The sequence below is a fragment of the Lutjanus erythropterus genome, chromosome 20 (assembly GCF_056507025.1).
Source record: "Lutjanus erythropterus isolate fLutEry1 chromosome 20, fLutEry1.hap2, whole genome shotgun sequence".
In the NCBI taxonomy this organism is placed as follows: domain Eukaryota; kingdom Metazoa; phylum Chordata; class Actinopteri; order Lutjaniformes; family Lutjanidae; genus Lutjanus; species Lutjanus erythropterus.
In genome coordinates, this window is record NC_139336.1 from 35,235,001 (window position 1) to 35,259,401 (window position 24,401).

Consider the following 24,401-nt stretch of genomic DNA (forward strand, 5'->3'; position numbering starts at 1 on the left):
AAGATGATAATACAGACATTACACATCTGAAATATACAGATATATAAATACAAATACACAACCCAAACATTAAAATGAGGGTCGTTAAAGTCAACACAATAATAACACGTTAATGTAAACTGACATGAAACGTTTGTCTCTGTCCTCTTCATGTCCTCAGTGTGTCTGTGTGCAGTTTACTGTCTGCTGTGGAATAAAACATCCTCACTGATGCTTTCATACAAAAACACTTTTCATCATTAAACACTGAACTGAATAAAGGAGAGGATTTTTCTCCTCAGAGGACAAGAAATGAACTATTATGAACAATAATAATACTAAAGAAATGAATAAATGCATGTAAATATGAACCTTTTCCTAAAACACTGCAGGTTCTGTGGTGTTTGAATTTTAAATCTGAAGCCTGCAGTGAACCACAGAAACTTCTATTGACTTTTCTATTGAAGTTTTAGTGTCTTAATATTAAATTGATCAGATCAATATGTTTATCTGTGCCTGATGGACTGATGGATTTGTCATCTTATTATTTGAGCCAAATGCAGTGGCTTTGAAGGTTTCTGGACAATATTTGTCGTATGTTATTTTATGAAGTTACATTTGCATAAAGCAAAAATATTTGTCCATTATTAAATACTTATAAAATAAATGTTGAACAAATAAAATATATGCAATTAATTTGCTATTAATTGTGATAAACTATATGAATTATTTTAATCAAGTGACAGCCTTAATTAAAACCCGTCATTTCAAATCCATCATTTCTTAATAATAGACAGATCATTTCTACACTTCAGACTTTATCTTCTATATTAATTCTGCATAATGTACATTTTAAAGTCTTTGTTTTTTACAGTGAAGACGAATGTCAAAGGGAGGAAGACCATGTCTGTTAAAGAGGTATTTCTGAAGACACTGGAAGACTGGGAGAGGATCAATTTGAGAAGTTCACGTGGTTCCTGCAGAACCGTGTGGAATGGAGCCAACTGGAAAGAGCAGAGCGGCTGGACACAGTGGATAAAATAATACAGAGCTACAACCGACGAAGAAGGTTCTAGAGAAGATCAACAGGAATGATGTGGTGACGACATCATCCAGAACCAGAACAGGAGCACAAGGTGAAAACATCACACGAGTCTCCTGCTCCAGTTATAACACTCAATATGTCTGGAGGGTTCTTGTGTCTTTCATCCTCAGTGTGTTGAAGAGACACAAGCTTCTGTTTAAATGTCTGTAAGATATAAGAAGGAATCCAAGTTCACACAACCAACATCCAACAGAAAAATGATGAACTGCATAAAAACCTGAATACTGAAATGCTAAAAGTCTGGCTGACTTCTCACAATGTGACTGAAGTTAATTTGACTCAGTACACTTCACTCCAGTAGATGAGAATAGAATCCAACTTTATTGTCCACCAGAGTGACAATCAGTGAAACCTTGAACTTACAAAGATCCGAGAGAAAAGCTTCAGCTCGGTCAGAACAGCTGGATTCCTCAGATCAACTTCCTCCTCATGAAGGTTAAACACCAAACTTAAAATGCCTCCATACTGTTGATCTGGTGAATCCAAGAGTCCTACAGTCCCAGCACACACACACACACACACACACACGCACACACACACAGCAACACACACACACACACACACACGCACACACACACACACACACACACACACACAGACACACACACACACACACACACACACACACACACACAGGGTCCTGTCTTGAAGGGAACCCTTGATTTGCTGAACTCTCGCGAGATTTGTCTGCGTTCTTCCTTCCCTGATCTCGTTGTACAAACTGCTGATGTATTTTAATGTGACTGTCGCTGTTATTCCAGTCTTTGCAGGTTTACAGACACAAACACTCGCCGAGAGCCAGACAAAGATCACGTTTGTGTTAAAATACTACATTCTCGCGAGATCTTTGGCGGGTCTGAGGTTCCCTTCTCGGCTCGACCCTCCAGTGTCACAGACAGAGAAACAAGATGGCGGAGCTCCTCCTGAGCACTAACAAAAGGCCTCGCAGCAGCAGTTAGTTCAACTTTGTTAGCTGAAGTTTTCCCGCCGTCAGTGACTGATGAGCGGCCTCCGCCGCCTCTGACCGACCCGGTACCGCTCCCGGCTCCGCGCGCGTATATGTGTGATGATCTGAAACGGACTGAGGTGGATCTGTTTGAAGGTAAGAAGGCCGAGCAGTTAGCTTAGCTACATGCTAACCGTTTGTTTTGGTGTCACACACACACACACACACACACACACACACACACACACACACACACACACACACACACACACAGCTGGCCGGTACACGGAGCGGTTTACCGGGTCAGACTGAACAACAAGCAGGTCTCATTAACCGACCAGAGAGCTGACGGTCTGTTAACGGAGACGAAGTAACGGCTCACTGTCTGTTAGCTCCACTGTGAGCACAGACCACTGCTAACAGCTAACAGCTAACAGTGAGCTAATGCTGCTGACATTGAGTACTGCTGCAGTACCTCTGATACTGTTACTGTCTACAGATACTGTGCAGTACTACTACAGTACTGATAACACTACGTCCTCTTACTTCCTGTTGGGTATAACGAGTAGTACTTATTAGTCAGAGTTACAAAACTAAGTAAGTAAAATTAAGTAAAGTAATAATTTTGTTAATTATAATTGCAGCTATCGATCATTTTCATAGTTGAATAATCTGGATTATGTTCTTGATTAATGGATTATTGTTATTCTTGTGCTTTTAGATTGAACTGCTGTATTTGACACAGTGGACATGAAGTTTTAATCTCTGGTCTGAAACAGAGGCTGGGTATCAGGGGCGGAGCACTGGACCGGTTCAGGTCAGACTTGGTGACTCTGTGTCCTCTGCTCGTCTCTCATGTCCCACAGGGTTCAGGTTCAGGGTCTCTTGTCTCTCTACTTGCTTCCACTTGGTTCCATACTGAGGAATCATGGCGTCTCCTTCCACTGTCAGATTTATGTCCCTCTCAAAAAGAAAGATGCAGATTCTGTCAGACCGCTGCTCTTGATGACATAAAGGCCTGGATGGATGTAAACTTTTTAAACTTTCATCAGAAAAAGACAGAGGTGATGGTTTTTGGTGGCACCACTGGGCCCCTGTAGATCTGGGTTCCTTGGCCCAGTTCATTAAGCCGACCGTCACAGATCTTGGGTTTAAAGTGGAGCTGATCTCAAGCTCGACTGTCAAGCCAAAACTAAACCAGTTGTTTCAAGGCAGCACTTTGAAACAGTAATCCAGGTCTTTGTGAGCACTAGACTGGATTACTGTAATACACTTCATGTGGGGGTTGGTGGTTCCTCCGTCGCTCGTCTTCACATGGAGCAAAATGCTGCTGCACGTCTTTTAACTGGCAAACGTAAACACGAGCGCGTCCCCCATTTTAGCCTCACTTCACTGGTTGCCCAAACATTTTAGGATCAGTTTTAAAATTCTTTTATTTACTTTTAAATCCCTCAGTGGTCTCGCCCCCCCTACCTCTCTGAGCTGCTGCAGTCTTATACCCCCCCGCCCTCTCAGGTCAGCTGATCAGCTGCTCCTGGATGTAAAACTCAGCGTAAACTCAGAGGTGACGTGTCTTTGCTGTAGCAGATCCTAAACTTTAGATCTGCGTCTCCACATCAGACAGGCCTCCTCTCTGTCTGCTTTTAAATCACATCTTAAAACTCATCTTTTCTCCTTTAAACACCATGTGAGATGTTGAATGTATTATTTTTTATTTTATTGTCTATTTTATTTATATTTCTTGATATATATTTATTTGATTTGTTTATTTATCTATTTTTATTGTTTTAAATTGTATAGCTGTTATATGTCTTTTAATCTCTTCTTGTATTTTATTTCTGTTCAGCACTCTGGTCCACTGTGGTTGTTTTAAAGTGCTTTACAAATAAAGTTGGATTAATTAATCCTACAAACAACAAACCTGTCAGTTTAAAAATGGGTCCAAACGTCCACATGCTCCATGTTTGGACCTGTTAGTTAAGTCTTTCCTGTAACAATTACTTTCATTATTTATCAATCTGTCTGTTATTTTTTCAATCTATGGATCAGTTGTTTGATTCTTAACATCAAGATGACTCAAAATGATTAATGGTTAATTGATCTAGTTACAATCTTGTCAGTTGAAAAATAGTTCTGTTGTGAATTGACGGTTTGTCTCTGAATGTTTGTTGATCAGATTCAACATTGTTACCTAACAGGTTAATTAATGGAGAGCATATTCACTACTGGTTAATTTGGACTCAACTTGTGTAAATGTGATGTCATGGGAATGGAGTTAGAAACTGAATTATTGATAATTATTGATAATTTTTTGGATAATCAGTGATGATGATGGACTTATATTCAGTGCACAATATTAAGCTTGTTGGAGATGAAGGTAGATGAGATCAAATGGCTGCAACCTGGTAAAAAACTGGTTAACACCTGTTAATAGCTGGTTAGCAGGTGGATAACAGCTGCTGAACATCTGGATAACAACAGGTTTACATCAGGTTTGCAGCAGGTTAACAGCTGGTGAACAACTGATTGACAGCTGGTTTACAGTTAGTTAACAGTTTATTTGCAGTTGGTTAATAGCTGGTTAACAGATGTTTGACATTAAGCCATCAAATGTTAACTGACTCGAGCTGATTAAACTCAGTTGGTCCATTGATTATTTGATTGTTTAATAAACAGAAGATTAATTTCAAATGAGTGAAAACTTCCTGCTGATATCTCACTACACTCTGTGTGTGTGTGTGTGTGTGTGTGTGTGTGTGTGTGTGTGGTTTTGGTTGTGTTGGCTCTACATCCTGACATCTGATTGGCTGACAGCTCACTGAGGATGTGACTGTTTTATTAAGTCTCTGCTACTGTGAGAGGAGGGCTGAGAGACATTCAGTGAATGGAGAGAGAGACCTTGAAAGAGAGCTGATGAATTGTGTATTGATTATTGTCAGATTGTGATTGATTAGAGCTTTAAGTCAGCTGATGAATATATACAATATTATAGTGTGTATTTTTACATGTGTGTAGATGTACTGAGAGTATCAAGTCAACAATAAGTGATCTGAAACCTGTTTAATGAAAATCAGCTAACTTTGTTAGCATCTGTTAGCCTCTATTAACATCTATTAGTTCCTGTTAGCATCTGTTAGCCCTGACGGCTGCAACTAACAATTATTTAAATGATCATAATAAATGTATAAAGAGAAAAGATGAGTTTTATGTGTGTGTACATATATATACATAAATATATATATATATATATGTATATATATATATATATACATATATATATATATATACATATATATGTATATATATGTATATGTATATATATATATATATGTATATATATATATATATATATATATATATATGTATGTATGTATACAGACACACATACATATATTTGTATATATATGTATGTCTATACATATAAATAAGCTAATGTTAAGCAATTGTTAACCTGCTTTTATACTAACACTCTTCTGTGATTGTATTGATATTGAAGATATAAACTAATTAATACAAGAAGAGTTCAGTATTGATCAGACTGCAGAGTCTGTGTGTTTGTGTGTGTGTGTGTGCACGCTCCTGTGTGTGTGTGTGTGTGTGTGTGTGTGTGTGTGTGTGTGTGTGTGTGTGCGCACTCCTGTGTTTGTTTCTCTCTGTGTGTCTGCATGCACGCTCTTGTGTGTGTTTCTGTGTGTGTGTGTGTGTGTTGGTCTGTCAGTAACCCGGTCAGTCTGCCTGCAACAGCAGCAGGAGCAGCAAAGCATGCTGGGAGCAGGAGGAGGGAGAGGCAGCCTCCTGCTCCCTCCCCCTCCCCGCCTGTCTCTGTGTGTGTATCTCTGGCTGCTGATTGGCTGCTTGTTTGCCCAGCTGACTGCTCAGTGTCAGACAGAGAAAGAGGGAGAGAGAGAGAGGGAGGGTGATGGAGGCGACAGCGATGGGGTGAGTCTGCTGCTGCTGCTGCCATTTTCTCTTTCTTTATCCTCCACCTCCATCATCTGTTTATCTTGTCTCCATCCTGTGTCCATCCATCTGTCCGTGTGTCTGTCTGTGTCTGTCTGTGTGTCAGTACTGACTGAGAGAACGGGGGGAGGAGGAGGAGGAGGAGGAGGAGGAGGAGGAGGGAAGTCGTGTTTCTCTTCTTTCATTGTCTGTTGTTCTCTGCTCCGTTTTTCTTCTTCTCTCACTTCATTTTATTTAATCTGTTTGCTGTGATATATAGAGAGACGAGGAGGGGGAGGAGAAAGGGGGAGGAGGGGGAGGAAGGATGGAGGGGGGGTAGGGATGATGGAGGGAGGAGAGAGGAGGGAGAGAAAATGGCCGACCGGTGATGGAGGATGAAGACGGGCAGGAAATAAAAAATAAAAGAAGAAGAAGAGAAAAGGACAGCTGATCAGACCGACCACTGTATCAGTCACCATCAGTCATTATTGATCACTATCAATTGTCATCAATCATTGAATCATTAATAAGTGATGATGTGAGGATGAGTGATTGTTACACTTCTCTGCAGCTCATTTATAGTATTACTAATCTATGGTAGTGTGGTATTATTGCAGTAGTACAGTATGGTCGAGTGTAGTAGAATTGCAGTGGTACAGTGTGGCCATATTGCAGTAGTACATTGAGTATTGTTACAGTAAACATCACAGTGGTAGTAATGTATTCTTTAAGGATTTATATATATGAAATGTAACCCTGGAACAAGATGGTGGACTCCAGTGGTCAGGGAAGCTGTCCGACTGAAGAACGAGGCCTTCTGGGTTTTGTTATCATGGGGGCTCTGGAGACAGTTGCACGGTACCAACACGGTCAAAGGACAGCAGCCTCAGCTGTGGCAGATACAAAGCAGCGGGTGTGGGAAGAGTTTGGAGAAGCCATGGAGGCTGCTCTTGAAAACAGTTGAGCACCTCAGGAGGGGGAATGAGGAACCATCAAAGCTATATATAGCAAGGATGGGACGCTGCTGACATCAAATGAGGAGGTAATCAGGTAGTCAAAGGAGCACTTTGAGGAACTCCTGAACCCAACTAAGCCACCCTCCGTGGTAGAGGCAGAGCTAGAGGATCATGGGAGATCAGCATCAATTCCCCTAGAGGAAGTCCCTTCGGTAGTCAAACAACTTCACTGTAGCAAAACCCCCGGGGATTGATGATACCCATCCAGAAAAGCTCCACACTTCGGGTGTTGAGAGGCTGTCATGGATGACATGTCTCTTCAACACTGTGTGGAAGTCGGGGGCAGTGCCTAAGGAGTGGTGGTTCCCTTTTTCAAAAAGAAGGACCAGAGGGTGTGCGCCAATTATAGAAGCATCACATGACTCAGCCTCCCCGGGGAAGTTTACTCTAAGGTGCTGGAAAGGAGGGTCAGTCCGAGAGTTGAATCTCAGATTGAGGAGGAACAATGCAGGTTCTGTCCTGGCCGGAGAACAACAGACCGGCTTTTTACTCTCACAAGGATCCCTGAGGGGACCTGGGATGTGTTTTGTGGATTTGGAGAAGGTGTTGCCCAGGTTCCCCGGGAGACATTGTGGTGGGGCTGCAGCAGTTATAGGGTGAGGGGGTCACTGCTCAGGACTGTCCAGTCTCTGTACACCCAAAGAGAGAGCTGTGTCCGGGCTCTTAGTAGTAAGTTGGACTCTTTCTTGTTGAGGGTCGGTCATCATCAGTCTGTGACCTCCGGCCCTCACTGGATCGGTTCACAGCCGAGTGTGACGCGGCTGGACTGAGGCCATGGTTCTCAGCAGGAAACTGGTGGATTGTCTTCTTCAAGTCAGGAATGAGTCCTTACTAGGGATGCACTGATTGACCAGCCAGAGACCTAAATTGGCTGGTTTTCAGCGTGACCAGCTCTGACCAGTGATTGGCTGGTCAGCGTCACATATCCGATTCTTTGTCCGTCATATTCACACACATGCTCTGCACAATGGTCACTTCATGCGTGCAGCACACACTGACCTAAAGTAACACCCACCAAAGCGCTGATCACAGCTGCACACACACCTACACAGGCTTGCATGAAGTCAGTGTTAGCAACAGATTCTAAGAACAGGATAAAGAGAAGACAGACGGTCTACAAGGAGCTGCAACAGCTGAGCAGCTGACTATGCTGGAGAACCTGCCAGCAGCAGACTACTGTACACGGAGTAACAGTTAAAATTTCACCTCCAGTTCTGGCCAAATCTGAATCGCCCAAATTCAGTATTGGCAGGTCAGACACTTAAAAAATCATAAATCTGAATCAGCCAAGAAAATTGGAATCGGTGCATCACTAGTCCTTACCCCAAGTGAGTTCACGTATCTCGGGGCCTTGTTGTCGAGCAAGGGGACGATGGAGAATCAGAGCAGTGGGAGCGGCATCGTGTTCGTTTTACTGCACCGTAACAAAAAGAGAGCTGAGTCAGAAGGCTGAGCTCTTGATCTACTGGTCAATCTTTGTTCCTGTTCTCACCTGTGGTCATGAAGTTGTCATGACCGAAAGAATGAGAGGTAGATACAAGTCTGAGATGAGTTTTCTCTGGAGGGTGGCTGGCGTCTCCCGTAGCGATAGGGTGAGAAGCTCAGTCATCTGTGAGGGACTCAGAGTAGACATGCTGCTCCTTTGGGTAAAAATGAATCAGTTGAGGTGGTTCACCTCATGGTGATGCCACCTGGTGGCCTCCTGAGGGAGGTGTTCCAGGTAGGTAGGTGGGAGGAGGCCACGGGCAGACCGAGGACTGGGTGGAGGGGGATATACAGGTGTCCATAAAGTCTCTTTACAATTTAACAGATTTATTACAAACGCAAATGAATAGACAAATCTGTGGAAATTATTACAAAATGAAAAGTAGATATAGATTTTTTTTGGCTCATTTAATAAACCTCTATATGGGAACCATTAGTTGCACAAAACACATCAAGACGGTACTTGATTTCTTGCCGTGTTCGCTGTAGCATCGCCTCATCAATGGTGGCATCAGTGATCTTTTGCTTCATGTGTGAAGAATGAATGTGATTAAAAACTTTGATAACCACTGAGTACATAGAACAAATCTGATTAACATTTGTCATCAATTGCTTTTGTAATAAATGTTTTAAATTGTAAAGAGACTTTGTGGACACCCTGTGGATGTTTCAGTCAGAGACCAGAGAAAGAGAACTGTTCCTTCTTCACCCCAACCAAGGAAAAGCAGCTGAAGATGGATGGATGGAAATTTTGGTTTGCTTTAATATTTTTCGTTTCCAAACTTGCCCTGTGTCAGAAAGCAGCATCGTCCCAGACAACTTCAAAACAATGTGCCATTATAATCATCTTTGTTTATAAAATATATTTTTTAATGAAAATGTTGGTCCTCTAAAGTTTAAAGTTGTGTCCCAGATGATTTAATCAGGCATAAAAAGGGTCAGCTAGACTCTAAGGACCCCTGTCTCACCTTCTGGTTTAAAAAGATGGAAATACTGCTCAAACACTGGTAAACTTTCTATTTTTAGACAAATTCATTCAATAATATTTCTATCAGATGTGTCTCAACCTTAACATGTCGACTGTGTAGTCCTAAATCAAAGATCAATAACAATTATGGATTAAAAATGTGTATTTTGATTAAGAGACTCTGAGACACTAAAAAATAAAATGGCTGCTCACTATGTCGACACTGTGTAAGACTTCTACATTTAATTAAACTTTCAATTTCAGTAAAAATCAGAATACAGTTTGATTTATTAAATAAAACACTGTCATAGTACTACAGTGTTGTAGTGTCAGTATTTTTGATGTTTTGATGAGCAGCTGGTGAGTCATGTGACAGAGAGACAGACAGTGACATCAGTGTTTGTAACAGAGAGGAAAGATCACATGACACACACACACGCACACACACACGCACACACACACACACACACACACACACACACACTGCAGTACAAGATGAAGTACAGTTACTGTGTATCAGAGGAGGATTAACTTAGTACAAACTGTACTGTGTTTGTGTCACTGTTTACTCCCTGCGTACTCTCTGTGTACTCCTGTGAGCTCCCTGTGTACTACCTGTGTACTCCCTATACTGCAGTACTTCAGTGTGTGATTGGCGGTGTGCTGTGTGCAGGTGTGACGCGGGTCTTCCAACATGGCGGCAGCGTCATATGACCAGCTGCTGAGGCAGGTGGAGGTGTTAAAGATGGAGAACTCCAACCTGAGACAGGAGCTGCAGGACAACTCCAACCACCTAACCAAACTGGAGACGGAGGCGTCCAACATGAAGGTCAGTAGCGCCAAATTCTGACCACTGAGGGTCAGTACTCATTGTCCGGTTATCTGTTGATGACTTTCTTAATTAATTGATCAGTTAATTCTGTCACAATCTGGACAGTTGAAAAAGACTTTTTTTTTTTTGCTCGTTCCACTAAACTCCATTCAAAAAAAACAGCTGTTTTATGTTTTTCACTGTAAAAACACTTGATCTGCAGATACACTCAGCTCACATGTCAGTTGATCAGCTGTTTGACACACTGACAGGACATCCTTACAGGGGGCGTGGCCATTCTCAGGACAGGATGTGATGTGTGAGTTGCTGTCTCTCTGTCTTCAGCCCAGAATAGACCTGTGGTATTTTCCACCAATCACGCGCTGCTCTGTGCCTCAGAATGAGCTCGTTGTTGTTCAGAGTGAGATATCTGTGTGTCAGAGGATCTTTGGTTTGACACAGACGAGTCAGGAAACCAGTCAGAGTGAGCTGTCTGTCCTTTTTGCTCCTCTTAAGTTTCTCTCTTAGTTTTTCTGTTTTTCTTTCATCTTTTTTCTTGTTTTTATTTTTGTCTCCTGTCATCTCATTTTTCTGTTTGTCTTGATTCTTCTCTTTTTGTCTTTTCTTCCCTCCTCACTCTTCATGTTTTTCTTTTCATCTTCTTCTCTATCCTTTCATCCACACAATTTTAAGTTTTTCTTAGTTTTTTTCATGTTTTTTATTTTTTTATTTCTTTGATTATTTGTCCTGATTGTTTTTTTTTTCTTTATTGATTTAATTTGTTTTTGGACTCTTGTGTTGTTTTTCTGTTGATGGTTTTCTCTCTTTCTGTGTGTGTGTGTGTGTGTGTGTGTTTGGTTGTTTTCTTGTTCTTTGTTTTCGCGTCCTTCCTCTCCAAACATGCTCACTTCCCATTTCCTGTTTCCTGTTTCCTGTTTGCTGTGGACAGACAGTGTGAGTGTGGTTAGTTTCCATCATGTCGCTGTATGAACGCTGTCGATTCATTGTGGTGAGTGAAGAACGACTGAGAGGCTGCCCGACACACACACACACACACACACACACACACACACACACACACACACACAGGCTGTAAACTGCCCTCTGTTCAATAAAGTTGTTTGAATTGAAGTTTTTGTTTATAAATTTTGTTGTTTATTTGTTTTGTCAGCATGTTCTGCTGATGATTTTTATTTTGTGTGTTCAGAATTTGAGTGTGGGATGTTGGTGCCCCCCTGTGGTCACATCAGAAAACACACTGTGATGTCACTGTGATGTCACCACTTTGATTTTCATGTGTCATGTAAACAGGAAGTCCTGAAGCAGCTGCAGGGCACTATAGAAGAAGAGTCTGGAGAGGCGTCTGGATCTCAGCTGGAGCTCATTGAGAGACTGAAGGGTGAATGGAACACACACACACACACACACACACACACACACACACACACACACACACACACACACACACACACAGACGGTGTCGTGTGACCTCCATGTGTCTCTCTACTGTTGTCCAGAGATGAGCCTGGATGCTGCTGGTTTTAAGCCCAGGTCGAGGCCTCCTCTGCCCCCCTCGTCCTCCTCCAGCTCTGCCTCCGCTGGCTCTGGAGCTCCTGGAGGAGCAGCAGCAGGAGGAGCAGCAGGAGGAGCAGCAGCAACAGGAGGAGGCCCTGCGACCAGGAGAGGGCTGCAGTCTGTGGGCAGAGACAGCCATGACCGCTGTCTGGAGGAGCTGGAGAAGGAGAGGTACTGATACTACTGATACTACGTTAAAACTCCTGAGAAGTTTTACACAGCACAGTTTCTTCCATGTTTGTAATTTGTGTCAGATTTTTAGTTTTCCCTCTTCCTGTGTCTCTGTTCTGCTCTGTGATTGGCTGCTGCTCCTTGGCAGGGCTCTCTTATTGGCTGAGCTGGAGAAGGAGGAGAAGGAGAAAGACTGGTACTACGCTCAGCTGCAGAATCTCACCAAGAGGATTGACAGTCTGCCGCTCACAGAGAATGTAAAGAAACTAAAATACTTTGTACTTCTGTACTACAGGAGCTTTTCACAATACCTGAAGCAGTTCAGTGTGTTTTACATCAAGTATTAAAAGGATGGAGTTTAACTGTAGTTTTTGTTTATAGTTCACTCTGCAGACGGACATGAGTCGTCGTCAGCTGGAGTTTGAGGCTCGTCAGATCCGTTCAGCGATGGAGGAACAGCTGGGTTCCTGTCAGGAGATGGAGAGAAGAGCGCAGGTATGACGTGCTGAGAGTTTCTCAGTGTTCAGTCCTGTTTGTAGTTCAACATGTGTTCTTCTCCTCATGTAAACACAGTGTGTGTGTTTGTGTTCAGTTCAGCTTCTGACTGAACTCTGGTAATTTCCTGTTTATTTTCATTTTGGACATGAGAGTTAATTTTTCTTTTAAACCTCATCACAGCTTTCACATCAATTACACACCATGAAATCACTGAATTTATAACTTGTAACTTGTGATTAATGTGTTTTATATTTAATTTTCTTTTTGTGTGTGTGTGTGTGTGTGTGTGTGTCTGTGTGTGTGTGTGTGTGTGTGTGTGTCTCTCCAGGCTCGTGTGTCTCGTATTCAGCAGATAGAGAAAGACATCCTGAGACTGGGAGCTCGCTTGCAGGTAATCCCACCTGTTTTCTGATGCTGATAAATTTAATGTAACATGTCATATGACGTGACATCATCAAAGTGTGTTTGTGTTGAGTCAGAAGACGGTTTCATCCAGGTGGAGCTCAAATTTACGCAGAACTTACAGAAATCATCAGATCAAACAGGACTGAATGTTTGTTCACTGATGAAGATAAATCTGACTCACTGGACCTTTAATAATGTTAATGATCTGTTTTTACTTCCTGTGACCTGGTGCTCTGTCTGCAGGTTGAGGAAATCCAGGGGGCCAGTGACGGCAGCGGACTGGGCGGAGCTCAGGTTAGCATCCTGTCCTGCTCTCTCCTTCATCTTCTGTCTCTCTTTTCTTTTTAAAATTTGGTTTTAATCTTTTTTGTTTGTTTGTTTTTCCCTTCCCTCAGAGCTCCAGCAGTCGAGTGGACCACGAGCCGGCCAGTGAGGCAAGTTACTCTGTGCCTCGACGAATCACCAGCCACCTGGGAACCAAGGTCAGTGATTCTGCCCGCTAACACAGCTGCAAGTAGAAAATAGGACCAAGTCCTGCTGTGAAAACTTAACCCTCTGTGTCGCCCCCTGCAGGTGGAGATGGTGTACAGCCTTCTGTCCATGTTGGGGACTCATGATAAAGATGACATGTCGCGAACACTGCTCGCCATGTCGAGCTCGCAGGACTCGTGTATCGCCATGCGTCAATCTGGCTGTTTGCCGCTGCTCATACAGCTTTTGCATGGCAACGACAAGGACTCCCTGTTGCTGGGTAACTGCTGTTTTTTATAGAAGTAAGATGTTTTCTGTCACAGGTAACTTTATCATCTCACCTATTGTTTGTCTCCATTGCCTAGGCAACTCTCGTGGCAGTAAAGAGGCTCGTGCACGGGCGTCGGCGGCGCTGCACAACATCGTCCACAGTCAGCCGGACGATAAGCGAGGCCGACGTGAGATCAGAGTGCTCCACCTGTTGGAGCAGGTGCGTCATTACTGCGAGGCGTGTTGGAGCTGGCAGGAGAACCACGAGAGGGGCGTCGACCAGGAAGACAACCCTAGTGAGTGATGTCACACACTCACTCATCACATGATCAGAACTCTGTTTATAGCAGAAAATACCACATATTTGTTTGTAAATATTCTATAACATGTGTATATAAATGTATGTTATGTGTTCAGTGCCGTCTCCAGTGGAACATCAGATCTGTCCCGCCGTCTGTGTCCTCATGAAACTGTCCTTCGATGAAGAACATCGTCACGCCATGAACGAACTTGGTGAGTCTGATATGATCCAGTTTACTGCTTGTCTTACAGGCTGGTTGACCTACTGTTTCCTGACTGGTTGTCTGTTCCTGTGGGTGTTTTTGTCCCTGCAGGCGGTCTGCAGGCGGTGGCAGAGTTGCTGCAGGTGGACTGTGAGATGTTCGGTCTGAGCAGCGATCATTATAGTGTCACGCTGCGGCGATACGCGGGCATGGCGCTCACCAATCTCACCTTTGGAGATGTAGCCAATAAGGTCAGAGGAAAACGCGTGTTAATACTGCCTCATCTGACACTTATCTGTGTCATTAGCCAATCAGATCACAGCATTGTGTTGTTTCTCCCATCAGGCCACGCTGTGCTCCATGAAGGGCTGTATGAGAGCAATGGTCGCCCAGCTCAAGTCTGATAGTGAAGACCTGCAGCAGGTAAATCTACCTGTCACCATGGCAGCCGCCTGAGTTTCTATTTGTATTGATTAGTTGATCCGTTGATCAGTTGATTGAGGACACATGGACACTCAAAAGTGTTTCACTGGGGACAGAAATTGTTTTTGTTTACAGCTTTCTGAACGTGTCGTCTGTTTCCCAGGTGATAGCGAGCGTGTTGAGGAACTTGTCATGGCGTGCTGATGTCAACAGTAAGAAGACACTGCGTGAGGTTGGCAGCGTTCGAGCGCTGATGGGCTGTGCTCTCGAAGTCCAAAAGGTAAAACGCTGACATCAGTACTGAATGTGCTCTGAAATCTCTTCTTCTGTGGTTTCTCACTGTTTCTCCTTCTTCTTCAGGAGTCGACTCTCAAGTCTGTACTGAGCGCGCTCTGGAACCTGTCGGCTCACTGTACAGAGAACAAAGCCGATATTTGCGCCGTGGATGGCGCTCTGGCATTTCTGGTGGGAACACTGACACACCGCAGCCACACCAACACACTTGCCATCATCGAGAGCGGGGGCGGCATCCTGCGGAACGTCTCCAGCCTCATCGCTACCAACGAGGCACACAGGTAAACACCTGTAAACAACATGTGATGACATACAGGCCAACAAACAAAGTAAAAAAGTGTAGGTTGTTTCCGGGTTGTTTACTTGTTTACTAAAGGTTTATCATATTCCCTGTGTGGATCACTAGTTTAATCTCTCTTCCCCTGCGTGTTGTCTTGCAGGCAGATCCTTCGTGAACATGCCTGCCTGCCGACGCTGCTGCAGCACCTGAAGTCTCATAGTCTGACCATCGTGTCCAATGCCTGTGGAACGCTCTGGAATCTGTCAGCTCGAGATGCCAAAGACCAGGAGGCATTATGGGAGCTGGGCGCGGTGGGCATGCTGCGTAACCTCATCCACTCCCGTCACAAGATGATCGCAATGGGCAGCGCCGCTGCCCTGCGTAATCTGATGGCCAACCGGCCAGCCCGATACAAGGACGCCAGCGTGGTGTCACCGGGCGCAGGCGCCCCATCCCTGCAGGCCCGCAAACAGAAGGCATTGTTCGAGGAGCTGGACGCCCAGCAGCTGTCAGAGACATTCGACAACATTGACAACCTGAGCCCCAAGGCAGCACATCGGAAGGGTCGGGGCTGTAATGGCGCCGGAGGAGCGGGGAGCACGACGCGCTCATATGCCAACACACCGGTGCTTTCCAGTCCCAAGAATGGAGATGGATCAAAGAGGGCCGGTGAGGAGGCGGCGGTGGCGTATGCTCGGCCAGTGTTCCCGCCCAGCGTTCGAGCGTCCAGCGACAGCCTCAATAGCGTGACGAGTGCTGACGGATATGGAAACCGCGGCAAGACCAAACCTTCATCCGAGCCGTTCTACTCATCTGACGAGAGCGGTGCCAACAAGTGCTGTGTCTATAGGAAATACCCTGCTGACCTGGCACACAAGATCCGCAGTGCCAACCATATGGCGGACGATGATGGTGCAGAGCTGGACACACCCATCAACTACAGCCTGAAGTACTCTGACGAACAGCTGAACTCTGGGAGACAGAGTCCGAGTCACCGCGGCACCATCGAGAGCGACGAGGATGACCAGCAAGACGTCAGGCTGAGGAGGAGGAATGATGGTGGCGACTCACAAACGACCAGCAGTCGCATCGCCTCTGTCCCGCCGCCACGCTATGTCGTTGCCACGACGACATCAAACTACAGCGGCGACTCGACAGGCGAGCAGCCAATCGACTACAGCCTGAAGTACGGCACTGATGCAGCCCGCAAAGACACGTCTGCTTCATCTGCACCTCCTCCCCCGTCATCCTCTGCCAACAAGCTCCGCCCCCCTCCACCCACAGCCAATCGGACGGTTCCAAAAGGCAACCAGGAGTCGACGCAGACATACTGCGTGGAGGACACGCCCATCTGCTTCTCCAGAGGCAGCTCTCTGTCCTCGCTATCATCGGAGGAGGAAGAGGAGGACGGCGATGTCGTCGGGAGAAGGAGGAGAGGCGGGAGCGTCGTCTGTGGTGGCAGCAGTAACGACTACCCGACGCTTCCTGTCAGCGAGAAGGACGCTCACGAGCAGCAACAGAGGCAGCAGAAGGAGGCTGAGAGCCAGACAGCTGCCGCAGCGGTTCCCTCGACACGGGGAAGACGAGGTCACCACCACCACCACGGTCATGCCCATCACCACCACCACCACCACCATGTGACATCATCTTCAGGCGCCAGGACTCCAAAGAGTCCTCCGGAGCCGCCGTACGCTCAGGAGACACCGTTGATGTTCAGCCGCTGCACATCTGTCAGCTCCCTCGACAGCTTCTCCACATCTTCCATCGCCAGCTCCGTGCGCTCCAGCGAGCCGTGCAGTGGTGTGCCGAGCGGCGTGGTCAGCCCCAGTGACCTACCTGACAGCCCAGGACAGACCATGCCACCAAGTCGTGCCAAGACACCGCCACCGCCGCCACCGCAGAAAACAAAAGAGCAGGAAAAGGCCAAAAAGAAGGAGGAGGAGGAGAGCAGTGCCGACGTCCTTTTGCACTTTGCCACAGAGAGTACGCCACATGGCTTCTCCCGCGCCTCCAGTCTGAGCGCGCTCAGTCTGGACGAGCCGTACATTGCAGCAGAGATGAAGAAGAAGAAAGAGGAAGAGAATGGAGGGAATGAGGAGCGGCAGGAGGAGGCGGCAAAACCGATCCTGGACGAATCGGATGACGACGATGACATTGAGATTCTGGAGGCATGTATCAACATGGCCATGCCCAAGTCGTCACGGAAACCAAAGAAACCACAACAGGCCGCCCCACGGAAACCCAGCCAGCTTCCAGTTTACAAGCTCCTCCCACCTCAAAGCCGCGCCCAATCACAGTCAAGGAAGGAGGTGGTTCCGCCGCCACCTGAGGAGGTGCCGAGAGTTTATTGTGTGGAGGGAACGCCGCTCAATTTCTCCACCGCCACCTCGCTCAGTGACCTTACCATCGACTCTCCACCCAATGAGGAGGCAACAGCAGCTGTCATACCTGTGGCGCCGCCCAGCGCTGCCCAGGGCCGGCGGGCTGGAATTCCTGAGGGTGAGAATGGTGATGACATCCTCGCCGAGTGCATCAGCGCCGCCATGCCCAAAGCCAAACCCAGAAAACCAATCAGAGCAGCGGCCACCAGCGAGCACCTCCAGGCCCCGCCCCTCCCCCCACCTCTGCCTCCTCAAGCCCCGCCCCCACTTGGCCTACAGCAGCAGCAGAAGAAGAAGCCAACTTCACCAGTGAAGCCCATGCCCCAGAGGGCAGTATACAGCATCGCCACGGCAACAGCTGCCAAAGCAAAACCAGGATTTGCCTTTGACTCGCCGCGCCACTACACGCCCATCGAAGGAACGCCATGTTGCTTCTCACGCAACGACTCGCTGAGCTCACTCGACTTTGATGAGGATGATGGCGGCGAGAAGGACGAAGAGGAGAAGAAGACAAAAGAAGAGGAAGGAAGGAAGAGGAAGCAGCAAACAGCAGCAGTTTTCCCTCGAACAAAAGCTGCGACAAACTCGACGGCGACAGATGAGAAGCAAAAGTTTGCCATTGAGGACACGCCCGTTTGCTTCTCCAGGAATTCCTCGCTAAGCTCACTGAGTGACATCGACCAGGAGAACAACAACAAGCCACCGCCGCCACCATCTGAGCCACAAGATGGAGGCAAAGCAGGAAAGACGTCTCCTCCTCCTCCTCCACCACAGGCTGAGTCAAAGCCCCGCCCCCCCGCCGCCACTGGCTATGCCCCCAAAGCGTTCCACGTGGAGGACACGCCTGTCTGCTTCTCCAGGAACTCGTCGCTCAGCTCACTGAGCATCGACTCAGAGGATGACCTGCTGCAGGAGTGCATCAGCTCCGCCATGCCCAAGAAGAAGAAGAAAGCCGCTGCCGCCGCCGTCCCCACCTCTGTCGCCACACCGCTTCCTGTTCCCAAAGCCGACGACAGTATTCTGGCTGAGGAGGAACCTTCAGAGGCACCAAGAAGCCCCGCCTCCCCAGACTCAGAGTCCTTTGATTGGAAGGCAATCCAGGAAGGAGCTAACTCCATCGTCAGCAGCCTGAATGCCGCCGCCGCCGCCGCCTCTTCACTGTCCCGCCAGCCATCATCAGACTCTGATTCAGTCCTGTCCCTGAAGTCTGTGGGCTCACCGTTCCGCCTGCCGGCAGCCAATAACAATGCAGAAGAAGAAGAGGCGGAGAAGGAGGAGGTGGTGAAGCGCGGGGCGAGGATCCTGAAGGGTGGCGAACGCTCCACACTGGAAGTCAAGAAGAAGGAGGAGGAGGAGGAGGAGGTGAAGGCGGTGCGAGGCGGGAAGAAGGTGTACCGGAGTCTGATCACAGGGAAACCGAGGGCGGAGCCAGCAGCCAGGGGGCGGAGCAAACCCAGAGCCGCCACCGTGGCTAAAGCTCCAGGAAGCAGCGACGGTGCCGAAAGAGGAGGCGGGTCCTCTCGGGACTCCACACCATCTCGCTCCTCCACTGCAGCCAATCAGAAAACAGCAAAGCTGTCACAGCTGCCACGCACAGCATCTCCAGGAAGTGCGTCATCGTCATCGTCATCGGCCTCTAGACCGGCCAAACAGAGCGCACCGGCAAGGAGCGGCGGCGGCGGCATCCCAAGGAGTGAGTCGGCGTCCAGGGTCAGTGGCTCCACAACGGCCAAGAAGCAGAAGGCGGAGCCAGAGAAGCCGACCCTTGTCCGTCAGTCGACTTTCATCAAAGAGGCGCCAAGTCCGACGCTCAAGAGGAAGCTGGAGGAGTCCGCTGCCGCAGCCGCCACTGTGTCATTAGAGTCCCCATCTAGCCCTGACACGCCGCTGCCATCAACAACCAGGAGACACGACGTCAACCGCTCTCACTCTGAGAGCCCGTCACGCCCACAGGAAGTGACGTCATCACGCTTCAGCCGCACTGGCACCTGGAAACGGGAAAATGGTAGTGGGGGAGGAGGCGGGAGCGGCGGCAAACACTCGACATCGTTGCCACGCGTGGGCACGTGGAAGAGGACAGGAAGCTCATCGTCTGTGCTGTCAGCGTCATCGGAGTCCAGCGAGAAGGGGCGGAGTGAGGAGGAGAGCGCCATCAGGTCAAAAGGAACATGGAGGAAGGCAAAGAGTGGCGGAGGTGACTCAGCCGGGCGGAGCTTCAGTGACAAATCAGAGGACGTGTGGGTTCGTCTGGAGGACTGTCCTGTCAACAATCCACGCTCCTCCTCCTCTTGCTCCGCCCGCTCCCCCACCTCTGCCAACGCCCCACCTGTCATCGACAGCCCTGCCCCCTCCAAGATCCCCTCCTCCTCCTCTTCCTCCTCTTCCAACCTCAACCTACGCCGGAGCTGCGAGAGCCTTGATGACAAGCCGCCACCACCTGAACGCCAACAACAACAACAACAACAACAGCAGCAGCGCAGTCAGCAGCGCAGCGGCGCTGTTGCGGCTCGAGTCAGTCCCTTCAACTACACACCAAGCCCAAGAAAGAGCAATGCTGATGTCACCACCACCGCCTCGCCAACCACCACCACATCATCATCAACGACCCCCACGCGACCTTCACTGATCCCCACGCCAGTCACTAAAAAACGGGAGCCGAAGAGCGGGGAAGGTGGCGGTGGCAGCGGAGGTGGCGAACGTGGTTCGTACATCGTGACGTCAGTGTGAAGAGAAACAGAAAGAAGAATGTGGACACCAAATGGCCGCCATAGTCGGAACAGTTTGTAAATATGGAGGAAGTGTCTGTACAGGAAGTCTGTATTTAAGTGCTAGCCCCGCCCCCTCACCCCCCTCATTTGCCCTCATTGCCTCCTCCCACCTGTCAGTCAAGCTTCTTTATTCCCTCAGAGAAACTTTAAAAATGAACTTTTTATGTTTTTATACCACTAAAATGATGTGTAGCGCTTAGCTCCGCCCTCCCGCCTGTATCCCTGCATGCCCCCCCAACAATGACAGTTACCATGGTGACATAACGATGATGATGATGATGATAATGATAACAATGTTTTTGCTAGCCGTAGCGTCTGAGCTGATTCAGCTCTTTGGAAGATTTTTTTTTTTAAACTGAGTTTGGTTCTGAAAAGCAGATTTTTCTCCTGTTGCCGGGCAGATTGTTCTTGTGTTGCCGGGCAGATTTTCCTCCTGTCGTTAGGTAGAAATTCAATTTTTGTCTGAAACTGATGAAGATGGAGAGTTAAGGTCCAAAGTAATCCAAAATGTCGTCACACATTTGTTTAGAGAACTTTTGTGTCGGTTCTTTTCAGAATGTGATCAGTTTTTGAAGTGAATCTGGTTCCAGAATCAGTTTGAAAATGAATGAAAAATCCAGTTTTTCAGAACCTCACTCACTCTGCAGTAACTCAGAGGGCGAAGTTTGAGCCGACTGAACGAGGTTGTCTGTGATTTAATCGTCTGCTGGCACAAAACTTTGCGCTCTGCGTCGCCTTGGAAACAAATAACACTGTAAAACGTTAAGTTATTGCTGTAAAACCTGAAAACCTTTGAACTTTGAAGCACATAATTTAAAAGAAAAGTGATTTTTGCCAAAAACGTTTCCACAGTGTTGATTCATGGCTGTCCGTTGATTTTCACTGTTTTTATGTTGAAGCTGGAGGAAAATGACTTTTTGGTGAAATGTTAAACAGATGATGAACAATAAAATTAAACATTTTAGCTGCAAACTGTCTGTTTTTTATTTTTGATTTGTGAACTTGGATGAATAAGTAAAGTTTGTGTTGATGCTATATGGAGGCCCTGAAGGGACAAAGACAGATGTGTTTGATCCTCTGGTTACAAAATTTTAAAAAAGTGAAGCAAGTTGAAAAAATGTACGACAACTTTATTCACAAAAGATAACTTTATTGTCAATGTTACCACTTTTTAAACTTTTCTAACTTTAGCGTCAAAGTTTCATGACGGCAGAAAACGATTTCTCTGTTCGATGTATTAAATTATAACATTTTATTTTTACCATTTACAACATTTATCATTTCCTCCTGGAACATCAGAAAATAATCAGCTGATGAAAAGAAACATTAAAGCATCTCGAAAAATTCAACATCATGTTATAAGTAAAATAATAATGATTAATAATACTTCTAATATTTAATAGTTCTAGTAAAACATTTCATATGTAGAGTATGATACTGTGTTTTATGTCTGTCAGGTGGTTTTATTCAGCTCAAATCTCAGATTCTGATGGTTTTTATTATCTTTGTTTTTATTTTAAATTCAATCAATTTGTTGAACATAAATGTGAAAACGGACTGATCAACAGAGTGAAACTCCGAAGACAGATTCATGTGTCAGAGACACGTTGAGTCTAATCCAGGATGTTCAGAGTCATGAAGGCGGCTCTCTTTTAACCTGCTAGATCACCATGGTAACTGATGCTAAACTCATCACCTGGTCAGCAGCAGGTTATGTTCAGAGTTTCAGATTAAATCGTCTGTAAAAATCACCGTTCTTTAACTAATTATTGTTCTAACAAGGTTGTTTATGAGCGATATAACTTTTAAACTGAGGGAGGAAGTTAACAATGAAAAGTTGTTGAGCTGAATGTTCATAATATCACCGAACGAATCCATATAATGTAAAAATGTAACAGCAGCATCACGTTGTCATGGTAACCTCTGTTTGGTGATGCAGAGTCATTTTCCCCGTTTGCTCCAGATCATATTAACTCTTTAAATTGACATGGTTTATAATCCACACAGTAAAATAATGATGAAGCAACTACAGACACTTTGAAGACTTTTTACTGTTTTCTGTTTTGTCTGTGATTTTGCAGCTCAGATCACTGATTAGAAAATTGATCATCATTGATCACAGACAATCTTAAATCAGTTCCACTCATTTTACGTTGGTTTGGTGAAAAACTTCAGTGATGTCCTCGTCTCTGTCATCAGAGGACAGAGTCAGACAGACTTCATCATGTTTAAATCTGCTGGATGGACTTTTATTGTTTAATGTTTTCATGTTAGAATAAACAGCAGCATTAAGACACATTTAGTCCATCAGTCATTTTCTCACATCATTCTTCTTCTCCTGCTTTATTTGTCATGTATTTTTTTCCACAGCTCATAATTATAACAACTTGATGGTTTTGACTTCAGTAAGACGCTCGATCGCTTCATTTCATGAGGAAGAAGAGTCAAATGAAACAAACGTCCCTTTTATGTGAAACGAAAGTCTGGATTAACAAAGAGAGCTGATCCAGTTTTGTTGATCCAGATCATGCAGAGAAAGTCTGGATGTGTTGAACTTGCTTCGTAATATACCCCCCAGGTGAGGAAGACCATGATGATGATGAAGACACAGGTGAGAGCAGCAGGTGTTAGACGTCACATTGAAACATTTAACTTTTGTTTTTGTATTTCCTGTCCAAGCAATTTGACCAGCTTTTATTTTGAAGGTTCCTCCTATATGGAAAACTAATGAAGTCATTATTTATTTTCTCTCCTGCTGTTTGAAGTTTTACATCTGTGTTAATAAAGTTTTATACCAACAGCAGGTGAACGCCGCTCCGTGTCAGCTCGCTCTCTACGACTCTGCCGCTGACGTTTATCATCAGCATCAGTAAACACCAAACTGTTTAGAAATGTAAACAACGTTTTTTGATTTTGATCAACTTTATTTTCTCAGTTTATTGACTCAAGCAGGCATCTGTAGAGCAACGTGAGTGATCAAATACTGATCAATTATTTTGATTAAAAGGGAAAAGGATCCAATAAATGATATTAAAAAAGGGGGAGAATGTGTCCAAGTGAAGTGTCTTACAGAGGATGTTAATGACATACAATAATATGGATTTGAAAATGATATGGAAATGAATAACATTATATTTTTAAATATTTTTCATGTTTCATTGTTGTCGGTTTATGAAAAAGTTGAAGCAGCTCAAAATTTCAAGCCAACATCCTACAGACACAGAACATCAGATCTGAGCCCAAACAGATTCTTCACTTTTGAAAAAGTTTTACCAACTACTGATCGTTTGAGATCATTTACTTTTTCTTCAGAGAAATTTTAATATTTGAATTTTAGAAACCCCAAAATGTTGTATTTAAAAATTTTTTTTTAGCGTAAACCATTTAATTTTGAGGCAACAGAACAGTAACAAATCAGGTTCACAGTTAACTGTGACCAAATTTTGAAAAACAATTAGTTTGAGTCTCTCTAACTTTAACTTTATCTAAAGAAGAAAAGTGAATGACCTCAACTAAAGGTCTGCAGAAAGTTTGTAAAAGTTTGAGTTGGACACAAAACTCTAAAATCTACTGCAGTATGTTGTACACTAAATTTAAAAAAAGTGTCAATATTTCATCAACTAAAATATCAAAGACTGTGTCCATGTCTCGGTGTGTTTTTCCTCTAAACTGTGACGGTGGCTCGTCTCCTTGAGTCTCCATAAGATCTGGCTGCCAAAAAACTGTCTTCAGGGAAAAGAGAGCCTTTAATATCTGCGGCTCCACACAGATTTTTACTGGTCAAATATAACCAGACGTCTCTGTGAGACTCAAGAAAAGGTCTTGGGCTTCACCTTGAAATTTGTGTGAGATTCACAGATTATAAATCAATCTGGTAAAGTTTTATTGACAGAGATGACGACAGACAAAGCTGCTGATCTGTCAGTCAGTCTTTGTTCCCACTCTCACCTGTGGTCATGAAGGGGTCATGACCGAAAGAACGAGACACAAAGTGTTTCCTCGGTGGGGGGGGGGGGGGGCTGGTGTCTCTCTGACGGACAGAGACTCGTTCATCTGTGAGGGACTCGGAGTAGAGACCCTCCTTCTTTGACTAGAGAAGAGCCAGCTGAGGTGG

The 24,401-nt window shown here is 45.6% G+C and overlaps 2 protein-coding genes across 7 annotated transcripts in view; one reads left to right on the top strand and one right to left on the bottom strand.

Moving 5' to 3' along the window:
• LOC146308879 (gasdermin-E-like) overlaps positions 1-2,960 on the bottom strand; it is a 15,169-nt gene extending 12,209 nt beyond the window's left edge. Inside the window, exon 1 of the mRNA XM_084746677.1 lies at positions 2,855-2,960. Within this exon, the coding sequence (XP_084602803.1) occupies positions 2,855-2,960 (106 nt within the window). The remainder of the gene's footprint in view (positions 1-2,854) is intronic.
• On the top strand, positions 1,954-20,849 carry apc (APC regulator of WNT signaling pathway). 6 transcript variants are annotated; one of them, XM_084745406.1, is made up of 18 exons: positions 10,136-10,266; positions 10,472-10,732; positions 11,198-11,257; positions 11,560-11,647; positions 11,766-11,994; positions 12,143-12,251; positions 12,376-12,489; positions 12,821-12,883; positions 13,141-13,191; positions 13,293-13,379; positions 13,471-13,648; positions 13,734-13,934; positions 14,056-14,151; positions 14,253-14,392; positions 14,487-14,564; positions 14,728-14,844; positions 14,925-15,139; positions 15,299-20,849. In XM_084745406.1, the coding sequence occupies exons 3-18, from the start codon at positions 11,225-11,227 to the stop codon at positions 20,244-20,246; spliced, it is 6,747 nt and encodes a 2,248-aa protein (XP_084601532.1). In that variant the 5' UTR covers positions 10,136-10,266; positions 10,472-10,732; positions 11,198-11,224; the 3' UTR covers positions 20,247-20,849. The 6 variants fall into 6 exon arrangements, with proteins under 6 accessions (XP_084601529.1, XP_084601530.1, XP_084601532.1 ...); XM_084745408.1 differs by having other exon boundaries at positions 10,160-10,266; positions 10,521-10,732; XM_084745403.1 differs by lacking the exons at positions 10,472-10,732; positions 11,198-11,257 and adding an exon at positions 1,954-2,186 and having other exon boundaries at positions 10,111-10,266.
• The last annotated feature ends 3,552 nt before the right edge of the window (positions 20,850-24,401 follow it).